Source organism: Colletotrichum orchidophilum, assembly GCF_001831195.1.
Source record: "Colletotrichum orchidophilum strain IMI 309357 chromosome Unknown Scaffold_62.1, whole genome shotgun sequence".
Classification (NCBI taxonomy): domain Eukaryota; kingdom Fungi; phylum Ascomycota; class Sordariomycetes; order Glomerellales; family Glomerellaceae; genus Colletotrichum; species Colletotrichum orchidophilum.
In genome coordinates, this window is record NW_019173018.1 from 90,623 (window position 1) to 112,664 (window position 22,042).

General features: G+C 52.7%; 6 protein-coding genes across 6 annotated transcripts; 3 read left to right on the top strand and 3 right to left on the bottom strand.

Moving 5' to 3' along the window:
• Positions 1-314: 314 nt before the first annotated feature.
• On the bottom strand, positions 315-1,049 carry CORC01_07639 (uncharacterized protein; the record flags this gene model as incomplete). Its single annotated transcript, XM_022619274.1, has 1 exon — positions 315-1,049. The coding sequence occupies one exon, from the start codon at positions 1,047-1,049 to the stop codon at positions 315-317; it is 735 nt and encodes a 244-aa protein (XP_022474186.1).
• A 1,684-nt stretch (positions 1,050-2,733) lies between these two features.
• CORC01_07640 (uncharacterized protein) lies at positions 2,734-3,872 on the top strand (the record flags this gene model as incomplete). The annotated part of the gene is made up of 4 exons (XM_022619275.1): positions 2,734-2,748; positions 2,925-3,159; positions 3,212-3,298; positions 3,781-3,872. The coding sequence occupies 4 exons, from the start codon at positions 2,734-2,736 to the stop codon at positions 3,870-3,872; spliced, it is 429 nt and encodes a 142-aa protein (XP_022474187.1).
• Positions 3,873-5,665: 1,793 nt separating this feature from the next.
• Positions 5,666-7,417, bottom strand: CORC01_07641 (CFEM domain-containing protein; the record flags this gene model as incomplete). Its single annotated transcript, XM_022619276.1, has 6 exons — positions 5,666-6,625; positions 6,677-6,744; positions 6,799-6,835; positions 6,888-7,066; positions 7,123-7,261; positions 7,322-7,417. 6 exons carry the CDS (start codon positions 7,415-7,417, stop codon positions 5,666-5,668), a joined length of 1,479 nt encoding a protein of 492 aa, XP_022474188.1.
• Positions 7,418-10,486: 3,069 nt separating this feature from the next.
• Positions 10,487-11,743, bottom strand: CORC01_07642 (phosphoesterase; the record flags this gene model as incomplete). Its single annotated transcript, XM_022619277.1, has 2 exons — positions 10,487-11,210; positions 11,262-11,743. The coding sequence occupies 2 exons, from the start codon at positions 11,741-11,743 to the stop codon at positions 10,487-10,489; spliced, it is 1,206 nt and encodes a 401-aa protein (XP_022474189.1).
• A 2,008-nt stretch (positions 11,744-13,751) lies between these two features.
• CORC01_07643 (uncharacterized protein) lies at positions 13,752-16,379 on the top strand (the record flags this gene model as incomplete). The annotated part of the gene is made up of 1 exon (XM_022619278.1): positions 13,752-16,379. The coding sequence occupies one exon, from the start codon at positions 13,752-13,754 to the stop codon at positions 16,377-16,379; it is 2,628 nt and encodes an 875-aa protein (XP_022474190.1).
• A 2,157-nt stretch (positions 16,380-18,536) lies between these two features.
• CORC01_07644 (necrosis inducing protein) lies at positions 18,537-19,958 on the top strand (the record flags this gene model as incomplete). The annotated part of the gene is made up of 4 exons (XM_022619279.1): positions 18,537-18,766; positions 18,822-19,304; positions 19,527-19,552; positions 19,795-19,958. 4 exons carry the CDS (start codon positions 18,537-18,539, stop codon positions 19,956-19,958), a joined length of 903 nt encoding a protein of 300 aa, XP_022474191.1.
• Positions 19,959-22,042: the final 2,084 nt, after the last annotated feature.

A 22,042-nucleotide genomic window follows, 5' to 3' on the forward strand; every position in this document is an offset into this window, starting at 1 on the left:
CCAAGCAGTCTCACATCGCCCACACTAGCCTCACATCCTTATTCTTGCTGTTTGAGGACTGCAGCAGCAACACCTCAAGGCCATGACGCCACTCAGCCTGGCCATCTCCATACAGCTTACCCTACCATGACCGTCATGTTGAGGGAAGAAGATTTGAACCTTGAAACACTCCTCGCGTTCATTCTCTTTCAGCACAGTTCCCCTCCTCGTTGTCTTGCAAGTTGATAACAGTATGACGCACCAAGTCGGTCCCGAACACAGGATTCATACTCTTCCCGAAGAGCCTTTGCCGGTTGCTTCTCCTCAAACAAGACTTAGTGGGTCTTGCTCTCCTTCTCCTGTCTCTTGGCAGCGACAATGCCATCGAACCTCCAGAAGCCAGGCAGGCCCTCAAAGAACAGACTTCCAATCCACGTCCACCACAGGCTCGTCCCGAACTCGATACCGTGCCTCTGGAGCCTCGTGCGGTGGAACCAGTAGCACTCGCTCAAGTGGATTCCCAACACGGGCAGGAAGATGGCCTTGACCAACCATCGATAGAATCTGGGTCCACCGGGGAAAGCAGTCTGGAGGAAGGACCAGATCGGCGTGCCGGGCAGCACGAACCCGAGCGTGAGCCAACAGACAAAGTAGAATGCAACGGCCCCAAACACCACCACGTCAAAGCCCTGCGGCGGCGCAAAGTGCCCAACGGTGATGTCGCTGTACCCCAGCGCCTGCTGCGACGTGCGCGCCATCTCGACGACGGCGGGCCGCACGTCCTCCCATGACGTTAGGGCCGGCTTGAACTCGACAATGAACTCCTTGCCGCCGAGCCCGCCGGCCGCGATGGTCATGCCCTCAAAGGTGCAGTCCTTGAGCCACGGCGAGGTCGCGGCGGAGCGGCTGAGGCCGGCGTAGTGACGCAGGTAGAGGGAGAGCTCGCGCTGGTGGTCGCGATTCATGTGCGTCGTGATACGGTCGCGCGGGGAGGGCGCGGACGAAGGAGCCGAGGCGGATGATCCTGTCGCCGCGGCTGAGGAGGACGATACTTCGCCCTGGCGTGCCATCGTTTCGGATTTCTGATTGGGTACCGGTAAGTAGGCGACTGGGTGTGGTACGAGAGTTCCGATGAGTGTTGCTCCGACGGACCAAGGCTTTGTTCCTTCTCGATTTCCTGGAATCTAGATCACCCGCTAGGTTTGCAACGAAGCTTAAAAAAGAGGATCGAAAAGCTTCGGTCGTGGGAAATGGAGCGAGGGCGGGAGACACGGGGGGAAGTAGGTGTTAGGAAAGGGGGCCTGTGAGGTTGGCCATCGAGTTGGTTGGAAAGAGAAACATTGAAACCAACACCAGGAACCAACAAAATTGCGAGAAATGGTCTGTGCGATCCTTGTCAGAGGTGGTTCGGTCTTCATTTCTCCACCGTCTGTCCGGCGCCGTTGGCCTTTGCCTTGTGTCAGCTGCAAATGCGCATGGCCCCCCACGGACGGCTGAGGACTTTCTTCTTTTGACATAGCAGCGATGACCAATACAACGTCAAGGGTGAGCCAGCAAGTCGGACCCGAAAGAAAAGAAAGCGATGCCATTGTCCTGACAGCTGTCAAACATCTGGTCTAGTGGGATGGTCAACACGGTGGGCGCTCAAATGGACTGAACACGTTCACAAGTTTCAAGGTTGCTCTCAGACGTGAACTCCGTTTTTGTGTCTGGAACTTAACCAAACTTTGTGTCCCCTATCTGTGGGCCACCTGATCGGCTTTGCTGCTCGAAAAGGCATTCCTTGGGCAAAGATTGAGAGGCAAACGTCTGTAATTGCACCAGAGTAACAAAGTCAACCCAAGCCAGCCCTTGCCGCCCACTGATGCGATGTCGTACCGCGCGGTTGACGTTGGCTATTGTGCTCAGGTTGATCTGTCAAAAGTGGGCAAGGGAGCGGGACATGGTCCAGATTGCTATTACTACATTGCGGCCGCGAGGGAACTGATTTGTGAGGAAACTCTACCCTTTTGATTGAGGCTGGAAACCAGTCCATGTCTTATTGTGGGTCCCGATGGCGGGGTGCGGGGTAGCAGTGAGACAAAAGCCGGTCCGGTTCCGGATCTTGCGCCGTTCTCATGCGCCGTTGCCGCCGGGAGCGATCTTGCCCAGTTGCTTCAATGTCGGAACACTTATTCGTCCATTTTTACTTTTACTGGTTGACACAGCGCAATGACACAACCAATGCTTCTGTTGCGCCGCGGCTCAAAGCCAAGCTGAGCGTAGGCACAGCCAGAGCTAGGCATCTCAATTTCCTTCTGCTCACATGAATTCATCGAGCCTGCATCTCTGGGTGAGCTCAAATAAACTTACGTCGATTAATTGAGACTACCTTCATACTGATTTGTGTTCCATCATGCGAGACGTAAGCCCGCGACATGGTTTTTGACAAAGCTCGCGCCCTCCTCGTTGGACGTGGAGGCATCGGCACAATCGCCGCTATTATCCTCCATGCCGGAGGGTTATCCCAAGCCACTACCGTCATCCGTTCTAATTTCAAGGCTATGAGTCGCAATGATTTTTCAATAGACTCTTGCGAACGTGGAGATAAGGAAGACTGGCGGCCTGCCGAGGACCAGTCACGTTAAGCCCGTTGTGTTGTCGTCATGTTACTCACCACCGCCGTGATTTCTGTATTTTGAACTCCATCCCTACTTCTACATCTTCAGAAGACCCTGATAAAGGAGTCGATTACGTCGTTTGCTGCACCAAAAAATGTTCCAGATACCGGTCCGAGTCTACCAGACATTATCACCCCAGCCATATCCCTAGGCCAAACCGTCATCGTACTCATTCAAAACAGCTCCAAAATCCAGCTCCCATTATTCAAACGCTTGCCCTCAAACATTGTATTGTCCGTAATAAGTCGCATTGACACCCACAAACATTCTCCGGTTGTCGTGTAGCAGAAGCAGCCCAATCTCCTCCACATCAGCGCTTCCGCGCACCCCAACCTGGACCCGGAGGAGCAACAGCAAGCCGCCAAGCGCTTTGTCGAAGTCTACAGCGCCGGCGGAAAGACTATATGTCTCTACGCACAAGACGTTGGATTCGACTGGTGGTATAAGTTCGTCTTCAACGCTTCGTTCAATCCCATCTGTGCTCTGACGGGGCTGAACGCCAGCGAGCTACTGCTGACGGGTAGGACGATGAATAGAACGTGTCATCCCGTCTATGAGGGATTTCCTTCAAGCCGCCGCAGCTGCGGGTCATGATATCTCGCCCGACGTCATTGAAGAGAACATCCAGCTGAACCCCACCGTTGAGAATATCAAGCCCAGTATGCAAGGCGACTTCGATCATGATTCACAACCCACCTTTTCGGTACAGCTAAGATATTCATTCACATACTACATAGAAACCTCATGGAACACCAAAAAATCTTTGGTGAAGTCTGTCGAGAAGCATAGAAGCTATCGATGACGACATCCCTCTTGGGGGTCCTCTATGAGCTCTGCTGTGCGCATCAGTGGAGATTCAAGAAGAGTCGCGGCTTAGTATGAGAAACAAGTGACTCGAACAACAATGGAAGCTGCCTCAATCTTTCGAGAAGAATTGCAGCGATGCTCATGTGCTTCAATACCGCAAAAAATGGCTCAAAAAGACTTTTCTCTGAAGCAATCACACTCTTGAATGTACGAGACATGATATTGAAACCATCAGTCGGCTCATTTTCATGCTACCTTCCACATTTTACCGAGCATGAAAGGTTCCATGTATCGGTTTGATTTCAAAATGGTCAGGACTTCACGCTGCTGATAGCATTTGAGACGATTATCTACTTTGGCAACAGGACCTTTGGGAGCTTAATATGCCGAAGCCGTGCCCACATTGAAGTTGCCCTCCTCGAGTAGCTATCAAAGTGTGAGGCTTCGAAGAAATTGACATGTCGTTCTTCCCTGAGTGATTCTCAAAAATCTAGCGATGTTTTGGGAGTGGAATCTTCACAAGCCTGGAAATAGTGTGGAAAGTATTGGCCCACGCTCTCTGAGCTTCCTTGACATCTTCAGTCACTATCTCGCGACACGGATCCCTGATCCACGAGAATATCTGACTTTGTGGTAGCATCACACTGGGATCAACTTCAGCAAAGAATATTCACATGCCTGTAGCGGTAACAGGAGGCATTCTTCGTTGCTTCTAGGTCACGAAGCCGACTGAAGGTCACGCACAACAACGGTCGACCTCTTCACTTATCGTAATGCAGAGTGAAGCAACATGTCATCGCTCCACTCTTTCACTTAATGAAAACATTTTGAAATAGGCACATTATAAAGAAAGCAGTCGTTCACTTCTCTCCGGACGCAGAGCGCGTGTCCAGTTCGTCCAATCATCGGCCCCCGAGGTGACACATGTGCCCAACCCCTCCCGGCCACGCGATACCTTGACGCCGTTATACCTCAATTTTTGACCTGAAACATGCGGCCCGTCTATGTGAACCAGTGCAGCATTAGTTCCCGCATCCAATTCTCAACATGAACGGTCAGGGGAGCCTGCGCCGTTGGCCAGAGTGATTTCATGCACAGCCGTAGCTTCGCTTGAAGAAGCATGCGGTGTTCAAACTTGCGAGCCACTGCATCTCTTTCATGAATCTGGAAAAAGCCTGAATCAAATGCCGGGAGATTTCAATAGCTGATAAGCCAACCAACCAAACGCTACCACGTTCCTCCCAACCGAGCTCCTACACCCCCCTCTCCAAGATAAGTATCTCCGGCGTCGCACATACCCCGTCGGATGCGGCGCAGAAAACAAGCTTGTTCAATGGCTAGACACTATTAATCAAACTTCTTCTCTGCATGGTTCTCCAGCCTCAGCTCCCCCTCGGTTCGTTACTCTCCCTTCGCCCACGTCAGCCCCCCCCGATTGCAGGTCACACAAGCGCTCTGAGCCGTGTGATTCTCACTCGGTGCTGGATCAACCTTTTACCCTACGGTCAATCCCCTTCTTTCACAGAAAGTTGAGAAATCAGGTCATTCATGGGATGAAATGTGAGCTACTTATCCACTCTAAGCCGGATTGATCCTTGCAACGCACTCGCGGGGTCTTGCGAGAGACGTTGAGCGATGAGACAGGTCCCCCGCGTGCCCCAGGCGGTAGACTCTGGGAGATCCTGGGGGAACGAACGGTTTTCTTGGCAAGGAGATCGCGCTACGTCCAATTAAGCGCCTTTGATATATCCTCCCAGGCTTAGTTTTGAACGCTTGGAGCACTGTGGATGGAAACGTCGTCCAATCACCGGACCTGAGTCGGTCTTCTCCTCGATAAACCTTTCCTTCACACCTGCCAGACATCTTGACTATCCACACCTTAAGCAATCAGAAATTTCCCATTGCTCGACGTAATCTCAACATGGGCATAGCTTGGTAAGCAGTTCAATGCTGATTAGAAATAATATTACTTTTGACTAGAACTTTTTTCTTGTAGACAGTTGCCCTTTAGTTCACCCAACGCCTCGCGATGCAATGGTATAATCAACCTCCTAAAGGCTCTCCACCAATACCCCAGCGCCAATGCCGGGGTTTCCAAATTGTCTCAGGGTCATGAGTCCGAGATGTTGTCGCAATGCGCCTGTTTGTGAAGTAAAAATGTGAAAACAAGACCCATCAGTCCTGCTCGTGTGTGTGCTTCGTCATGCCAGCCGGGTGTTTCAAAACGGTTTTCTATTCGCGTCGTGGAAAATCGTCGTCGTCCGCACGTGAATCCCAGATTCCATCGATCTCCTCCTCGTCGCCGACTCGCCGTTTTGGTACCGGATCTGCGTCCGGACTTCGCCCCGGATCTTATCGCCCAGCTCCAGCTCCAACTCGCTCTCGTTCGGTTCCACGGTCGTCGACCTAAACGAGAAGAACTTCCTCCTCTTCTCCGCCAATTTCGCGGCTCTAGCCTCTCTGGCGGCAAACTTCCTGTCGGCAATCTCTTCTTGCCTCTCGTTCAGTATGTTGTCGTCGTAATCGGTCGGTTTCACGTCGTATACCCCACGGGACGATGTGTTTGAAGCCTTCTTCGGCACCGAGTTCACCTCCGCGGTGCCAATTGTGCTGAACATGTTGGGCCAGCCGCGCTTCAAGAGAACCCGGAGCGCAGGGAGGCACACGACAATCATTGATACGGATGCCTCGAGGCCGGACCAGATCAGTGGGTCCGTAAAATCCCAAGTCGGGTTGAGTGACCGCGTGAACGAAACGATGTACCGAAGTCGTATACAGGAGGTGATGAGAATGAAGACGCCAAGGCTGAACATGAAAAAAATGCCCATTTTGGTTCGCCTGGAAGTGTTGAGGTGCCACAGCAGCGGAAGTGGCAAGAGCAGAATGATCATGTCGTGGCTGATGCTCAGCCCGGCGGCCACAAAAGCTAGTGTGTTGATGTTCAGGCAGTGGTACGGACCAAAATCTCCTTTCCAGCCGAGCCAGTTGTACTCAAATGGAATGCATTGGAAAATTTGCATCAAGAGAACTACTGTGGTTGATATGATGATGTATGCCATGGTCGCGTACGTGGCCCAACGGAAGGACTTGTTTGGGAATATTCTGAGGTAGAAGAAGAGCACCGAGATCTTGGTGAGGCCTAGACAGGCTAGGTAAAAACTTTCGTCGACGAAGAAGAGCTACCGCAGTCAGCTTCGGAAAGGATGTTGTTAGGTGGTGAGTCGTCGAACCTTTAAACCCAATGTGAGTTCGTCTGGCTGGACCATCCAAATGTCCTCTCCAAATGCAACCGCGCCGGCTGGGTGATTGTTAGTAAGGACGTCGAGTATCCAGACATAATTGACTAGCTTACCCAACTGTCCAAGAACGACAAAGACGGTAAATATAACCTAGAGTCTGTTAGAAGATGAACTGCCAAGATTCCTCAAAGATCCGACGTACCCCGCAAAACATCATGATCCAGTCGTCGGCTTCAAATCGATGCATCATCGTCCATCTAGCATATAACCGTAAAGGAACCACCAGGATTCCGGTAATTTGGAGGATGAGTGGCACCATGATGTCTACCTTTCGCTCACGAACCGGACGTTTGCATGCTTGAGCCTCTATCCTTGCGACTTCTAAGTGGATGTCAGTTCATCTCCTTGTAGCCGTGGTCGATCGACGGAAAGCCTACCTATGGCTTCTAATTTGTTGCAGCGCTCAAGGAGACATGTTTGCACGCTCGCCTTCAGGCCCTCATCACTGCATATGCAAGTGTCGTTTGTCACAACCTTACAAGCCGATAGTGGTATCTGTTCGAGTATACATTCTAGCTATATAGAGACATCAATGTCAGCAAGGTCTCTTAAATATGAACGATGGAAATAACCTACCCCACATTGGGGTAGCATGGCAGCGAACTCCAACAAGGAGCCTTGAACGGCACCAAAGAAGGCGACCATGAGGCCGAGCAGCAACGCTTGCCTCATGGCGAACGATGCTGATGATGATTTCTGAGGAGGGCAGAGAAAGGATAGTCTGGATAGACGGGAAGGAGCAGAGAAAGGCTCGCCGTGACCAGGGCTACTCTGCTACAATGCTTGGCGGACAACCACAGACGTTTGTCATATCATCAATGATGATCAGGGGCAACGTGGGGAGACATCTGCCATATAAAGCAGGTATGGGGTGTGGGATGCCGTCCGCGCAGACTTTCCTCAGGGGAACCGCACAGGAATCCATGATAAGGGCAAACTCTAAGGTAGTTTGTCCATCCGGCCTTAGTGCGTGAGTAGCTCGCTGCCTATCAATTCCTAGTCAGCAAGCTCTCTGTTCCAAGACAGGCCAGCCAGGAATGGGGCGACGGGCTCGAGCAGCGACGACACTGGTCTTGTGGAGTCGTTCAGCAACATATGCGAAACCATAACCTTGCCGGATGAGCCTTTACATGTGTGTGGAGGAACTGAGAGCAGATGCCACTCGTCAAGGATCAGGGGTCTCTTCCCGTCGAACTCTTAGGACAGTCCGTGATATTGCGCGGGTGTGACTGGCCCAGGGGCCAGTTTCTGGCTACGGGGCCAGAATGGATGGGACAAGCAACCGAATCTCGTGGCAGTGGATACTACGTCCATGCGTTGGTGACTCGCTTTATGTTGTCCTGGGCGCGACGGTTTCGTCCATGTCCCGTGCATCTCCCGTAGCACCGGAGAGCCGGTAATTCTCCTGGTTCCAAGATTTCAGTCATTGCCATTATCGTCTGCCAGGAAGGAGTGCGAGCCTGCTGCAAGATGGAAAAGCCAACCGGTGGGATAAGACCACCCCACATCTTCAAGTGAGGTGAGCCAAAATTCTGTGCTCTGTGGCTGGACTGATTCATGTTTGCCTTTTGCACGGCAGGCTTGTCTAGTTTCATCGGATTTGCGGAGAAACTGAGCACAGCACGGACAACACCATACGCCTAGAGAAGGAAACACGTTCGCACTTTGCCCACATGTACCAACGCTTCCACGCGGAAGCTTCCCGGTCTTCTTTGGGCCATGCCACCCAAGGAACAAAAGAAGTGAAATAGCGGCACTGAAGGCCTTGAAATGGTGCATCCGTGCCTTGATCCTATATGTAATAGAAATGCAGCGTCGGTTCATGCGGAATACATGTCTCGGTCAAGGAGATCCCACTGCCCAGCCATACAGATTGGCATCGGCTACCATTCTTAGACTTCAGATGCTTCTAGCACAGACCGGCGCAAGCTAGGCATTTGCTAGTGCGTGTTCGACGCGGCGGTGACATCTGATTGAGCGTCGCGCAAGTCGTGAGATGCCCGAGCGGTACCCGCAATGTTGACAAGTTGGCTTTCTGGGCCGAACGGGATGGTTTGGTTACACGATAGCAAGCTGGATACGAAACAGTAGTACAGAGACGGGTTCCAACGTGTAAAAGCCCCGTCAGTCTGTCAAATATCAGAATGCCACAGCGGGAAGTGCTTCTCCGTGCTTCGGTTGTTCCGGAAGGGGGGCTGTTTCTGATGAGGGGGGATGTCTCCCCTACAGTATCTTGCCGTATATACTGGATGCTACGTGCATGTCTCTCCGCCCACGAGGAAGCTGACAGCACCAATCCCATCCGCAGCGGGATATCACCAGCAAAAAGACATGTGTCGCAGTAGACGGTTGCATTCTGGACTGCGACCTCGAGGGTTCGACAGTGATGTCAGAGGAATGATCAAGAGCGGGGAATTGGGACGTATCTTGCTGGCAGAAGTGGCTTTCAACTTTGAGTAAGAGGGAGAAATTTCTTCGTGCGTAAATTGGCACATTCATTCCACAGACATTCCACCACCGAACAATTCTTGCAATAGACTGCGCTAGTGGCTAGCTTCCTCGTGTTATCGGTGGGGCGCAATGTCTCCGTCTCCTGGCGCTAGCATGCAAGCGCGACGACGGCTCGCGTCATTGAGGTCTAACCAGTGGCTGGCGCGGAACTTTATTCGTAGGAGCCGGCGAAGTCAGCGCAATTGTGAAGACTGAATAGGTAGTTTAGAACTTCGCGTGGTACAAGTTGCTTTGAGCTTGGCCTGCGTCTAGAAAGAAGAAGGGTCACCATTCTGATGCTACCTAGGTAGTTCTAGGTGTTGAAACTAATGCTACCAAATTGCTTTGTGCGCTTTAGATAGCCCTGAGTCATTTTGAGACACGGAACCTAATCCCGTTGATTCACTATTCGAGTCTTCTCTGAAGCCGCTTCAGCGGCGGATAAACTGCGGCTTTCCGTTGTTTCCAAACGGAACATACAAAGCCATGGCTAAAAAGTCAGATGGGTGATGCTACGGGTAGTTCGTAACTCCCGTCGGCCGAAATTGCGGATTGGTGGATCCCTCGCAGGTATTGAGGCGGAAGATCGAGCTGCCATCCTCTTGTTGCTGATAATGCCGCATCTTATGAAAGGTGGTTTGGCACTGATTGCTCACTGACGGGCTTCAATCTAAATCACCATCTCCCATCTGCATCTCCAAATCGATGCCCTCAATCCGTCTGGAGAAACCAAAGCGCGGACTGCTTCAGCTGAGCCTAAGTGGCGTCAACCACATCCGTCAACTGAAACCCAGGTGCCGATGTCATCCATGTCGTTTCCCACGAATTATCCTTGACGTTCATCTTGTGGCTTGACCTAAAGGAGCTATTGTCTACCCCGCCAGGGGTATCCCGCGCAGCGATCCTTTGTTGTCGTTGTGAGATCACCTAAATGCGCCCACAGAAACGGGAATGTCTACCCTTCTCAGATGGCACATCGCTCAGATCGCAGCGCGCAGCAAGTGCTGCGATCGAAATGTCGGATAACATCGCGGTGGATCGCAAGATTGGTTTCATACAATCCCGATCGGACGAACCGCGCCCTGAGGACTTTGACATAATGGCTCCAATTGGATCTCGAGGGGAAAAGCATGCAAAATTTGGCTTGCTTTGAACCAAAGCGACAACCCGAGTTCCTGTGCTTGCGGCGGCGACCCGACAAACTCATATGAGAGCTCAGTACATGGGCTGCGGCAAGACTTATGACCAACGCTACTGGACGGCCTGGGGAATGTACTGAGGTTGGAAATTGGCGTCGTAGAGGGTGCCTTTCCCATCATATGGCGTCGGCTGGTTGTGGAAAACCCATTGTAACCGAGTATGCTCCAGGATAGGAAGTCCGCTGGACCCATTGAGGGAAAGATTCGGGGGCGGATAGGGACGGAACTTGCTCGCATCGCCATTGAGCGGTCCGAAGTACGACTCCGAGTTGTCCACAGAACCCATGTTGGGTGGATCTTTGTTCGGTACAAGCACTCTGCTACCAAGGTCTTGTACGAATTGGAAGATGTTGGCCCCAACGTCGTAACGCCCAAGATTTGGGGTCTCCCAGTTGAACTCAACTGTCGACAGCATTGAGTAATGCGTATAGAAGGTTTTGTCTTCCGTCCCCCTTCTATCCTTAGGGATCGCGCTGCCCAAGAGTAATGACGCAATCTTGTTTGGTTTCCCGTAATCTTCAGACTCATCGTAGGTGAGAAGGATAAGCGTGCGCTCTTTGAAGGCTCCTGGGGCGAGCATCGGCTTCAGGAAATCTTGCGCCCATTTTGTCGCATACTCTAGAGATGTGTTGTGGCCATCGTTCATTTGGTTGGGAGACATGAATACCCATTGGGGCACCTGCTTCTTTTCGAAGTCTATCTTGAAGTCGTCAAATCCTTCGATGTTGAGCAGGCGGGTTCCGTTCAGGCTGATGGAGTCGAATGACACAAAGGGGCTAAGAGGGCATTAATATCGGCGGATCCAGCAATACCCGGGGCAAACCAACTTGTGTTTCCGTACATAGTCCCACTTTCCACCACCGGTTTGGCCGTCGCTGGCAGCGGCCAAGTAACCCGGGCCGGGAATGTCTTCCATGTACGCTTTCCATGATAGACCCCGCCAGTCGAGAAGATCCACGATGGTAGAGATGTTTAACGGCAGTCGCACCCGTTCGTCGTGGTTCATGCCAAAGTAATCTCCGGCGAGAGCTGCAATGTAGTTGGCCTGGCTGGGGTGGGTATGCGCATAGTAGTTGGTAAGCAAAATCCCCTCTTTCTTGAGATCAACAATGTGGGAATCTTTAACAACTTTGGCAAAATCCTGTTGGGCAACCAACTTTAGCGAAGGGCGTCGGCCATCAAGGGATGTGGGCATACATGCCTGGTTTTCCAGCCAAATGGAAATGAACCTATCGAAGCCCCTGCCGGGTATATGAAAGGCTCCGACGATCGCCAGCAATCCGGTCAGAGAAAAGAAGAGAAGACGCATCGTACGTAGTCTGTCGAAGACCGTTACTGCATAGTAATCATCAATCGGCAACCTCAAAAAGTAGAAATCGACTGGTTGGCTGGTTTGCCCTGGGAATGGGGAAAAAAAAAACAAAGCCACGAGTATTCGTGACAAGAAACAGAGCAACCCGAGCAATCGCCACGGGTCTGCGTCCGCCCCAGTTCCCGTCTCAGCATGCTACAATACACCGGGGCCATGGCGGCTGTGTGTCGCGCAAATGAACAAGCATTTCGTGCAGTGTTTGACGTCGATCTCCTTGAAACGCGTGAACGCCTCCATGTGGCGCATTAGCTCATGTCGGCCCATGCACCGATCTCGGAGCGACGATCCATGGCGACAGGGATGTCTACATCTGATAAAAAATTCTGGTGGGTTGAAGAAAATCGCCGCGAGAATTGAAAGCTGCGCAGTCGCTACGTGGACGATCGCGCGATGTCGAGTCCGCAAGTCTGCAAGAAGCTTTCTGGGCCCTCGTGTGGGGTGTTCTTTCGTGCCGACTGGAGTGACGGACGTAGTCCCCATCTGCAAGGGGCCGTAAATGGCCTCGACTGGCTGCAGCTGGAAAGGTTTGTTACCACGAGTGTTTAACTACTAGCCCGCGTGGCTGGGCCCCGGTCCCATGCTTTGAACAGGAAGACTCCTCAAAACTCGAGAGTCGGAGACATTCCACCAAAATGGATCGATGACTTTGGGACTCGGGACCCGACGACAACGTTGTCCGTCGAAGCTGAGAAGCCCATTGTGTGAGTATGATGGACCCTTTCCCGTTAAACTGTTTCATTGCCAGCAGCTCCGTGCTCGTCCAGATTTAGTGTTTATTGACTGGTCAGTCTCGGTCGTGGTTTCTCGCTGCCCAGCTCCAGAGCCTCCGGCTCGTTCTAGTGAATTATTAAGCCTCGCCGAACTAGACAGCCGGATATTTTGACCTGATGAAGGAGGCTGGCGCCAAGCCTTTCCCGAGGGTTTGAATGACAAAAAAGATCCATTGATGGAGACGGCCCATCGCGAGGACCGGGTTCGTCGGCAGGACTAGTGCCAGTCGGTGTGGCACAGCCCTGGCATTCGCATCGTCCGCCAGTACAGATAGAGCAGGTATCCCTAGAAACGTTCTGACGACATTTTAGAGGTATTTTTGGGGAGCACGCAACGGCGACTCCGTGTGTCATGAGATCTCGTCCGTCGAGTACAGTTTGTCATCACCCAACCCAGCCAGGCCGCATCCTCGTCGCGTCTTCGCAGCTTGACATTTGCGTCAGGTCTGTCTCCCGTCGTTGTCTGCCATGGTAAGCTTGTGAAGTCAGTGCAGCCAGGCAGGCTGACACTTTCGGTTTCAATGCTCGTGATCGTGGACCCCGATGTGGATGATCAGAGGTGGAGGAGGAGGAGGCCATGTCGGTTTAGGTAAGGATGGTGGGAACAACGCGTCTTCCATCGGCTCATTCCCTTGTTTGCTCGGCTTGTGGGTTGCAGCTGTCTGCTGTGCAACTTAAGTGAGCAAAAAAATTATCTGATCGAATCCCTGTAGTGTGAGTCAAGAATGGGGACCTTTTGGAGGGGAAGGGCCGATCTAATCTTATCAGATGCCCCACATATGGCTGCCATAGGTTTCAATGGGGATTTGGGCTCGGAGGGTCTCGGTTATATTACCTCGGTGCTCGGATTTGTCGGTCTTATGTAAGCTTTTTCTCCAAGGCTTAACATTGCTCCACCCATGTACGGTACCATAACTGTTAAGGTACTCACGATGCTCGCTCGGCGGTAGCTGGCGCTGAGTAACAGGGGGAAGTTTCTTCCCTTGGTTTTCGATCACATCTTGACAGCAAGCGGCAGGGGAAATCTGCCTCCTCCGGTCCGGAGGCTGATTCATTTGTCACTCGGTACTGATTGATATAACCGTGGCCGTGGCCTGTGTCTTGCGCGCGGCACACTTTCCCTTCGTTTTTGACCATCTCCGCCTTCAGCGCCACAAGATCGAGCCGCATCACCAATGAATTCCGCCAACGATACAATGTCACCCTCGGTGGATGAGGCCGGGAGTCTGTCTCCTGCCAACTCTCGCGAGGACGATGAGAACTCCCAGCACCCCCGCAAGCGTCAGCGTGTACGCCTGAGCTGTCTGGAGTGCCGGCGGAGGAAGCTGTCCTGTGACAGAGGCTACCCGTGCCAGCGGTGCCTGAAGAGCGGCACGCCGGATCGCTGCACTTACGAGACCAAGTCGGGGGCTGTTTTGAACGCGAGCTCCGGCGTTCCCCCTGCGTTTGCCCAGCTCGACTCACGGAGGAATGGCGAACTGGCCGTTCCCGGCAAGGAAGCCGATGTTTCCCTCATCCGCGAGGCGGCCAAGGATCATGACCGTATCCGCCGTCTCGAGCTAGAGGTCGCTCAGCTCAAGACTCAACTCACACGACAAGCCATGTCCTCATTTGATGGAAGCACAATAGCCGGCACCAACTCGCCACGGACTCAGAAGGATGAGACCAATGAAGCGCCTGCCGACCCTTGCGCAAACAACTCAGACATGCAGTCGTGCTGGCATCAGTACAGCGATGGAGACAAGTCAGAGCTCCGTTTTTTCAGGGGCAAGGAATTTAGAACGCGGTATTTTGGTCCTCACAACGCTACAATGGCTTTTATTGAGGTAGGTCTCTCGCGCTCATATGAGCCCTTTTTCATAGTGATGAAGAATATTAATCTGACTGCTTCACAGTTGACCGGTCTGTGTCCCTTCATGAAGGAGACGGCAGATGAGTGGCTGAAGCCGGTGAAGGCTCATGACCGCAAAGATCGCAAGAAGCGCAAGGAGGACCGAGACAAGTTCTACCTTCAGCCTGACACGCAGCTTGAGGCTCTCCTGCCACCAAAGGAGCACTGCGATGCCTTACTCGAGGTCTACATTGACCAGTTCGAGCAAATGCACCGCATCATTCACATTCCCACATTCCGCAGGGAATACTCTGAGTTCTGGGAGAACCCAAGCGAATCTCGCTACGCAGCACTCACCGCTCTTGTCCTATCCATCTGCGCGGTAGCGAATTGCATCCACACTCATGAGTCTCTGAGATTCACGGGAATGATTTCCAATGCCCAAAATGCCGCTGAAAAGTGGATCAAGGCTGTTGAAGATTGGCAAAATCATCAGAGTGTGAAGCACCGAAAGCTCATTCACTACCAGATCGCATGTCTCTTGTATCTTGCGAAGCGGGTAAACACTGTGAAGAAGAAGCGCTTCTGGACGAACTCTGGCGCTCTCATCCAGGACGGCATTTCCGTCGGACTGCATAGGGAGCCCAGCCACATGTCAGGCAAGATCTCAGTCTACAACCAGGAGATGAGGCGGAGAATCTGGGCGACAGTGCAAGAGTTTGACATGCAGGCCTCTTTCGACCACGGGCTGCCAACGCTGGTGAGCCAGTTGCACTACGACGTGCAGCCACCCAGAAATTTGGACGACGAAGACTTTGACGAAGACACGACGCAGCTCCCGCCTTCCAAACACGGCAAGGAGTACACTTTCTCGTCCTACCAGAACTTGGCTCGCCAGAGTCTGCCGCTGCGCATGGAGTTGAGCCGCATCCTTTGTGGCCCGCCGGGAGACCTCGACTACGACCAAGTGATCCGATACACAAACGACATCACTCACGAAATCGACTCGTTGCCCTCTTGGGAGCACAACAACAACAACACACATGGCGGCAAGAGACCACTTCTCGCCTACACTCTGCTCCACATCCAGCTCCGCCAGTACATTGTTCCCCTTCACCAGCCCTTCCTGAAGCTTCGCAAATCCAACGCCAAGTATCAGTACTCAGAAATCATTTACTACAACGCCGCGCGAGACATTGTCCTCCTCCATGATAAGCTCTACGAACAAGGCATTCGCAGCCTCAACTTTCTCCGCGAGGACGCGCTGACCACGGCCGTCAACCTCTGCAGTGTCACGATGCTGCAGCCGCGCGGTTCGACAAACATGATTATGATCAACTCGCAACACACCGTTAAGCTCCTCGAGAAGTGTCTCCATATGAAGGAGGACAGGATCCTCCGGTGCGGCAACAACGAACCCTGGGGCTACTCCATCATGTGCTCAGCACTCGGCCTTCTCGAAGCCCACCTGGGCACAAAGACCACCGAACAAGCCAAGGCATCGTCTGCGGAACGGTTCGTCAACCTGCACTACAAGCTGTTGGCGAACCAGGAACCCCCGGTATCGAGCCAGCCCTCGGAGCTGTCCAAGATTCCTGGTTTGGAGGTTCCTGAGAGACCAAAGGTAAGCAACTCTGTCCCTCCATCGTCGTCATCGTCGGCGTTGTCGTCGATGTCGTCGTTCGGAACCAAACAGTGGCTGACTCCATGCCCTCAGTCGGTCACGCCCTTCTCCTTCCAGGGCTACCCGTCATCGCAGAATGCGATGGACGGGCTCCTGCCTCAACCCCTGTCGTGGATGCCACCGTCCATTGATCCGCAGGTGAGTCTTCACGACTTCTCCCCAGCACTCCCAGCACACGTCGCTGACAGTGTGTTGGCAAAGGCGCAGTCATACAATCCCGACTTTAATCTTGAAGCACTGGGATTGAACTTGAACGAGTTGTGGGGAGAATCGTGGGACTTTAGCTAATGCGCTTGTCTATGATGTCTTTTGATGTGATGTCTGGTTAATCAGAAAAAGCGAACTCGGGGGGATGTTTGATCTGGGTTAAAAGCCTCAAAAGGCGAATTGCCCTTGACCTGTATTTTGGAGGGCAATGATTTGTCACGAACAGTTGTTACGATGGTCGGAAAGCTTTGTGATACCCATCTCAATTCCTCTCTCTCATTAGATCTATATATGTAAAATACATACAAGCTTGTCGGTCTTGACTCACGATTTTGGCACGAGTTTTTTTTTCTAAGCTTCTGTTACCTACATCCTTCTCCAGTCTTGCTTCAAAACGTCCTCTCGCCAAGATGGTCCATCGGACTAGCAGAGACGCTTGGCAGCTGCATTTTCGTCGTATCAAAATTCGTCTCCCTCGTCAAACCCCTTTGGCAGGCCTTCGAGAGCCAGCCGTGTAATTAGGACCCCAGAGTCCTGACTCGAGCAGATTACAATATTGGGCAGCCTGGCGCCTGGGCCACATCCAAGTCACCGGACCGACTCATCTTACATCAACCAAGCCTATGGTCCTCCAATTACTTCCATTTGTCTGCAATTGCCTTGCGGGACTCTAAAGCTTATCGGAGGCTTAAAACAGAGAAGAACCCAATTGACCCGCCTTTGCGGCTCCACCTATTCATCTGTCGACGTACATTGTGAATCTCTCGCTGCCACGAGCCGTCAATGACCTCTTCAGGCACTCGGCGGTTCCCAGCGTGTATCGAAACCGTTGTAAAACAGCCAAACATTCACAGCGGCGCTTCGACTCGCCAGAGGCACCCCATTCTTCGGTCCTGACCTGCTGAGATCATCGTCAAGTGGCAAACAAACCCCCCCCCCCCCCCCCCGCGGGGGGCCCCGCGGTTGCAGACACAATCTAGAAACACCACACGTTCATCGCCTGGCTCTCTCACCGGCGCAGGCGGACATGTTAGTCTCCGTATACTTCGTATGTGCTCGCGTAAGGGCAAACACACCCCCCCCCCCCCCGGAAGGCGCATAACGATATCCGCGCGTTGCGGCTGAGGCAGGCGGGCCGGGTTAAGCGACTTTCATGCCATTCGTCAAGCTTCGTCATTGTCGATGTGCAAAGTCGTTGACATTGGTCCCTCAAAGTCATTAATATTGATTCCTCTCATTCCATATTGCAACCCACTCGGCCGAGCCAAGTACGATTGGTCCCCAAGCGGAAGAAACGGCTCCATACGTTACGACTCAATATCATATTGGCGTGGATTTCCGGTCACCGCCAGGGCGTTGTCAGCTTGCACCCAAGAGGCGCACAGATGGCACTTGACGTCTCGAGCGGGTGGGGGAAGTGATAGTAGGGGACTGTCAAGGTTACATGGTCTCCCACTGGCGGCGGACGAGATGCCAGATCCAGGAACCACGACAGGGATCAGCTCGGCACCTTGGGTGTGGCCTGTAATGCTGCAGAGCCCCCCTCCCTGTTTTTCTAGTTTCCCTCCAACCACCTGCTCCTATACGGCCCCCAACGGGCGACTGGCCGTGCAATGTAGTCTTCCCCAACTCCACGATATCGACCTTTTGTCACTTCAATGGGTCCGAGAGAACCCGTGAGGGAGGTTCGGTCTGCTAGCATCGGCATGCGGCACTTGGCCCTTGTCCTCACAGACCTCACCGGCCCAATTGCGTAATGCTATGCCACGGGCGGGGTCAAGAGGTCGTAGATAAGCCCGCTGCTCAGGTGCTCGAATGATTACCATACAGAGGGGGGGGGACCGTAGCCTCGGAGATGATGGGCTTTGTGGGACATTGGTTTGCCAGCGCCCTGGCTGCGGCCCCTTGTTGACACCCTCTCCTTGCCCGTGGATGAATGGCCTGTCGTGAGAGGACCAAGAAGACACGAGATTCGGGGCTCTAAGATGCAAGACGACGTTGATCGGACGCAGGAACAAACAAGGCTGGTCTTCCAATATCCCAGTTCAGCCGTCTTCGTTCCTCGCCGAGTCAGATTCCCCACGTCACAGCCGTCGTCTGCAGTCGTGACAGTTTCAGATCAGACATCGGATACACATATTTAGAGACGATCTCCAGGTTCATCTGAAAGACAAATCTCCAGCTCTCACCTCACCCTTCCTCGCCACCCCTTCACATCTAATTATACTTCGATTCACAATGGCCCCTTCCCTCTTCCGTCTCGGTGCATGGCTCGCTGCCGCAGCCGGCTCCGTCACCGCCGCTCCCCTCGAACGCCGCGCCGTCATTGATCATGATGCCGTTGTTGGCTTCCCTGAGACAGTTCCCTCAGGCATCGTGGGCAGCTTGTACCTCAAGTACAAGCCCTACCTCAAGATCATAAACGGTTGCGTGCCCTACCCTGCTGTGAACGCCGCTGGTGACACTAGGTAAGTCCCTCTCACTTGAAACATTCCACTTATTCTTGTCTAATCCCAATCACAGCGGTGGCCTCGCTCCTACCGGCTCTCCGGAAGGGGGGTGCTCCTCCAGCACCGGCCAGGTGTACGCCCGCGGCGCCACCTACAACGGCGCCTTCGCCATCATGTACTCCTACTACATGCCCAAGGACTCGCCCTCCACCGGCCTGGGGCACCGCCACGAATGGGAGAACGCCGTCGTCTGGCTCTCCGCCGCCACCGACTCTGCCACCGTCCTTGGCGTCTCCGTCTCCGCGCACGGCGAGTACGACACGAAGACCTCTGGCATCGACTTCACCGGCAACAGCCCCCGCATCGGCTACCGGAGCATCTGGCCCGTCAACCATCAGATGATCTTCACCAGCGAAGTCGGCGACCAGCAGCCCCTCATCGCATGGGAGTCCCTGACCCCCGCCGCACGCACAGCGCTCGAGAACACCGACTTTGGCAGCGCCAATGTGCCCATGAAGGAGGCCAACTTCGACGACAACCTCGGCAAGGCTGTCTTGTAAGAGAGTCACTGGCGAGCTTTTACGCATTTGTGAAATGCTCCGGGAGATGGGGACTGGGAGTGGTGATTACTACTTAATTGGTGTCATCGCATTCGGCTGGCTTCGTGGATGACTTCATGCATATATCTTAGTTTTAGGAAGGAGCGAGAGCTTTTAAAGTTCTCTGATGATGGCTCCTCAATACATAAATCTTTTGCACATTAACATTAGACTCTCAGATTCGATCGCAATGCATGTGATAAAGGTTAGTGATAACATGGCCAGTCCACCAAATATAGCGGCCTCGGCTGATGGTGACCCCCAAGAGAGGAATTTGAAGGCCATCCCCGCCGTTCAAGCTATTTGCCAAAAGATCCAGCCAGGATATTCTTGCAAAGACATCTCATCGTTCCGCCATGGCCGATTGAGAGAGAGGCGGTCCGGGCTTTGAGCGGGCAGTCCCGCGAACCATCCAAAGCATAATTGACAAGCCATCACCCCGCACAGGGCGAACGCTGCTGACCGTGCATGCGACCGAGGCTTGGAGTTGCTTGGAGATCGTGCAAGGGGAGTTCTTGCCGCCTGCCGAAGAGGGTAATGGAACTCCGATGCAAGCAACTCAAATCGCTGAAGACCATACTGCACATCACAATCAACTGACGGCGGGTTAAGCGCTTGCATACTTCTCGAAATCGAGATGGCATGCCGATCACCCGCTCTCACGGGTTGTTCGGGCTGAAGTTTGGCTTGAAAGAGCCGCTAGGGTAGAAATGGCCTGGACACAGTGGTGGCTTCGCAAGAGCTTTGGCAATTCCCTGGGTCTCCCGTCAACCTGTGGAGAAAGCGGCTATGTCGGCAGTAGGTTTATTGACTTAATCTGCAAGTGGTCAGTCCACTGAGGGTGTCCATCGCTGAAGAATATCGTTCGTCGTCCTCAACGTCTAGTTGTTGCGCCCACGTGGAGGTTCAGGTTGTGGTCGAACCGGGGCGTCCAGTGGCTCAGCGGAGCAGGACCCCGCATGCGGGCACTACCCCAATTCCGAAGTCAATTTCCGAAATGATCTATTTGCGTTATTTTCTCATCAAATTTTCAATCATTCGCAATAGGCCCTCTGGCGCAACGGTAGCGCGTTCGACTCCAGATCGAAAGGTTATCCGTTCAAATCGGGTGGGGGTCATCTCTTTTGCCTCTGTAGCGTTCATCGTGGCATCTCTTTTGGTGTTTGGTTTGTCAAAGTTGTGAAAGAGGTTGCTGGTATAAGTTGGGAGTCTCTGAGTGATTTGCAGCCAAGAGGTGGTTTTGCTTATATAATAAACTTCCCTATTGTCCTTTAATGCCTTCCTAATGCTTCGCGATAGCTAGCTGCTCTGTGCCAGGTTTTGGTGGATGGTTGTGGTTGATGGCAGACGGCTGTGGTGATGATATCGGACGGGACTTGGTGTGGCAACATTGGCTTGCTGGACTCGTGTCGGAGCACGGACCAGATATTCTTCATTTCGGCGTCAGACAGACCAGGAATGGCATTTCCAACAGTCATTGCGCTCCTGTCTGGCAAGACCTCATCCATGATGTACTGGTAGGCATGGCTAATGTGACTGATGTTTCAATGCATTGAAAATCTCTTTTTCAAACTTTTCGGGCATTTCCTTGTCCAATTGTTGAAGCTTTACAGTTATGGTCATTGTCATATTGATTTGAAATAGACCAGTGAATCATTGCATGTAGATAGATACTGGTCCACGTAGCGGCTTGACTGGCGGTGACAAGGTGCGATGAGCATTCAAAAGAAGATTCCTGTGAACTCCTCATGGTCCTGGCTGCTCATCACGAAAAGCTTTCGCATCTAATAGATGGCCAGGGGGATACTAACATGACGGAGATCCTGCAAAATACTGTGGCATCTCCCATCCCGGATCTCTTGAACCAAGTCTCACATATCAGCGACTGCTACGAATCTTCTTACAAGTAAAAGATGGCGAGGAGACGGCTTTGGTGACTTCATACGACGCCATGTCTGTAGGGAACCCGCAAGCAAGGTCAAACCCAGACCTACCAAAAGAGGCACACGATGGGCCTTTTGAATGTCAATTTTGTTATATGCTTCTTGACATACGGGATACTCATGCACGGAGGTATTTGAAAGAGCCTGTAAGATTTCGAGTGTCCCAGCTACTCATTCTCAGACAACACGTGTACGACAACCTCCGGCCTTGCAACTGCTTACACAGAGATTGCAAGACGCCTGACAAAGCTTTCGCCAAAAGGCATGATTGGATGAAACACATGCTGCAAAATCACCTGAGAGGGTATCACTGCCCTTTTGATTGCGACTGCGAATGCCCATCTGCATTGGAGGCCAGAGCGCATTTGATGAGACGACATTCAGACACGGTAGCTGAAAGCTAGATCGACGCCTTGGTCGAGTTGAGCCCTCGACGTTTGGATCAGGACACGAAAATTCCGCGTCCCCTTTGCTCTGAAACTCTTTCATCCTTGAAAATCTATCGGCGTCATGTTAGGAAATATCAACAGCAGCCGGCATTGTCCACCCTTCCTATTGTCAGTGGATTGGACGAAGAGCATTCCCAAGTCGCCCAGGCCTTGCACCAAGACAGAGACTATCACAATTCAGTGGCCTCAAGGGCTTAGACTTCAACATCTGGTCGAATGGAAGAATACTTCGTGCCAACAGATGGCATAAGCCAGGAATTCATTGCTGCTAACATATGCCGGTACCTTGGGAACGCCGCTTTC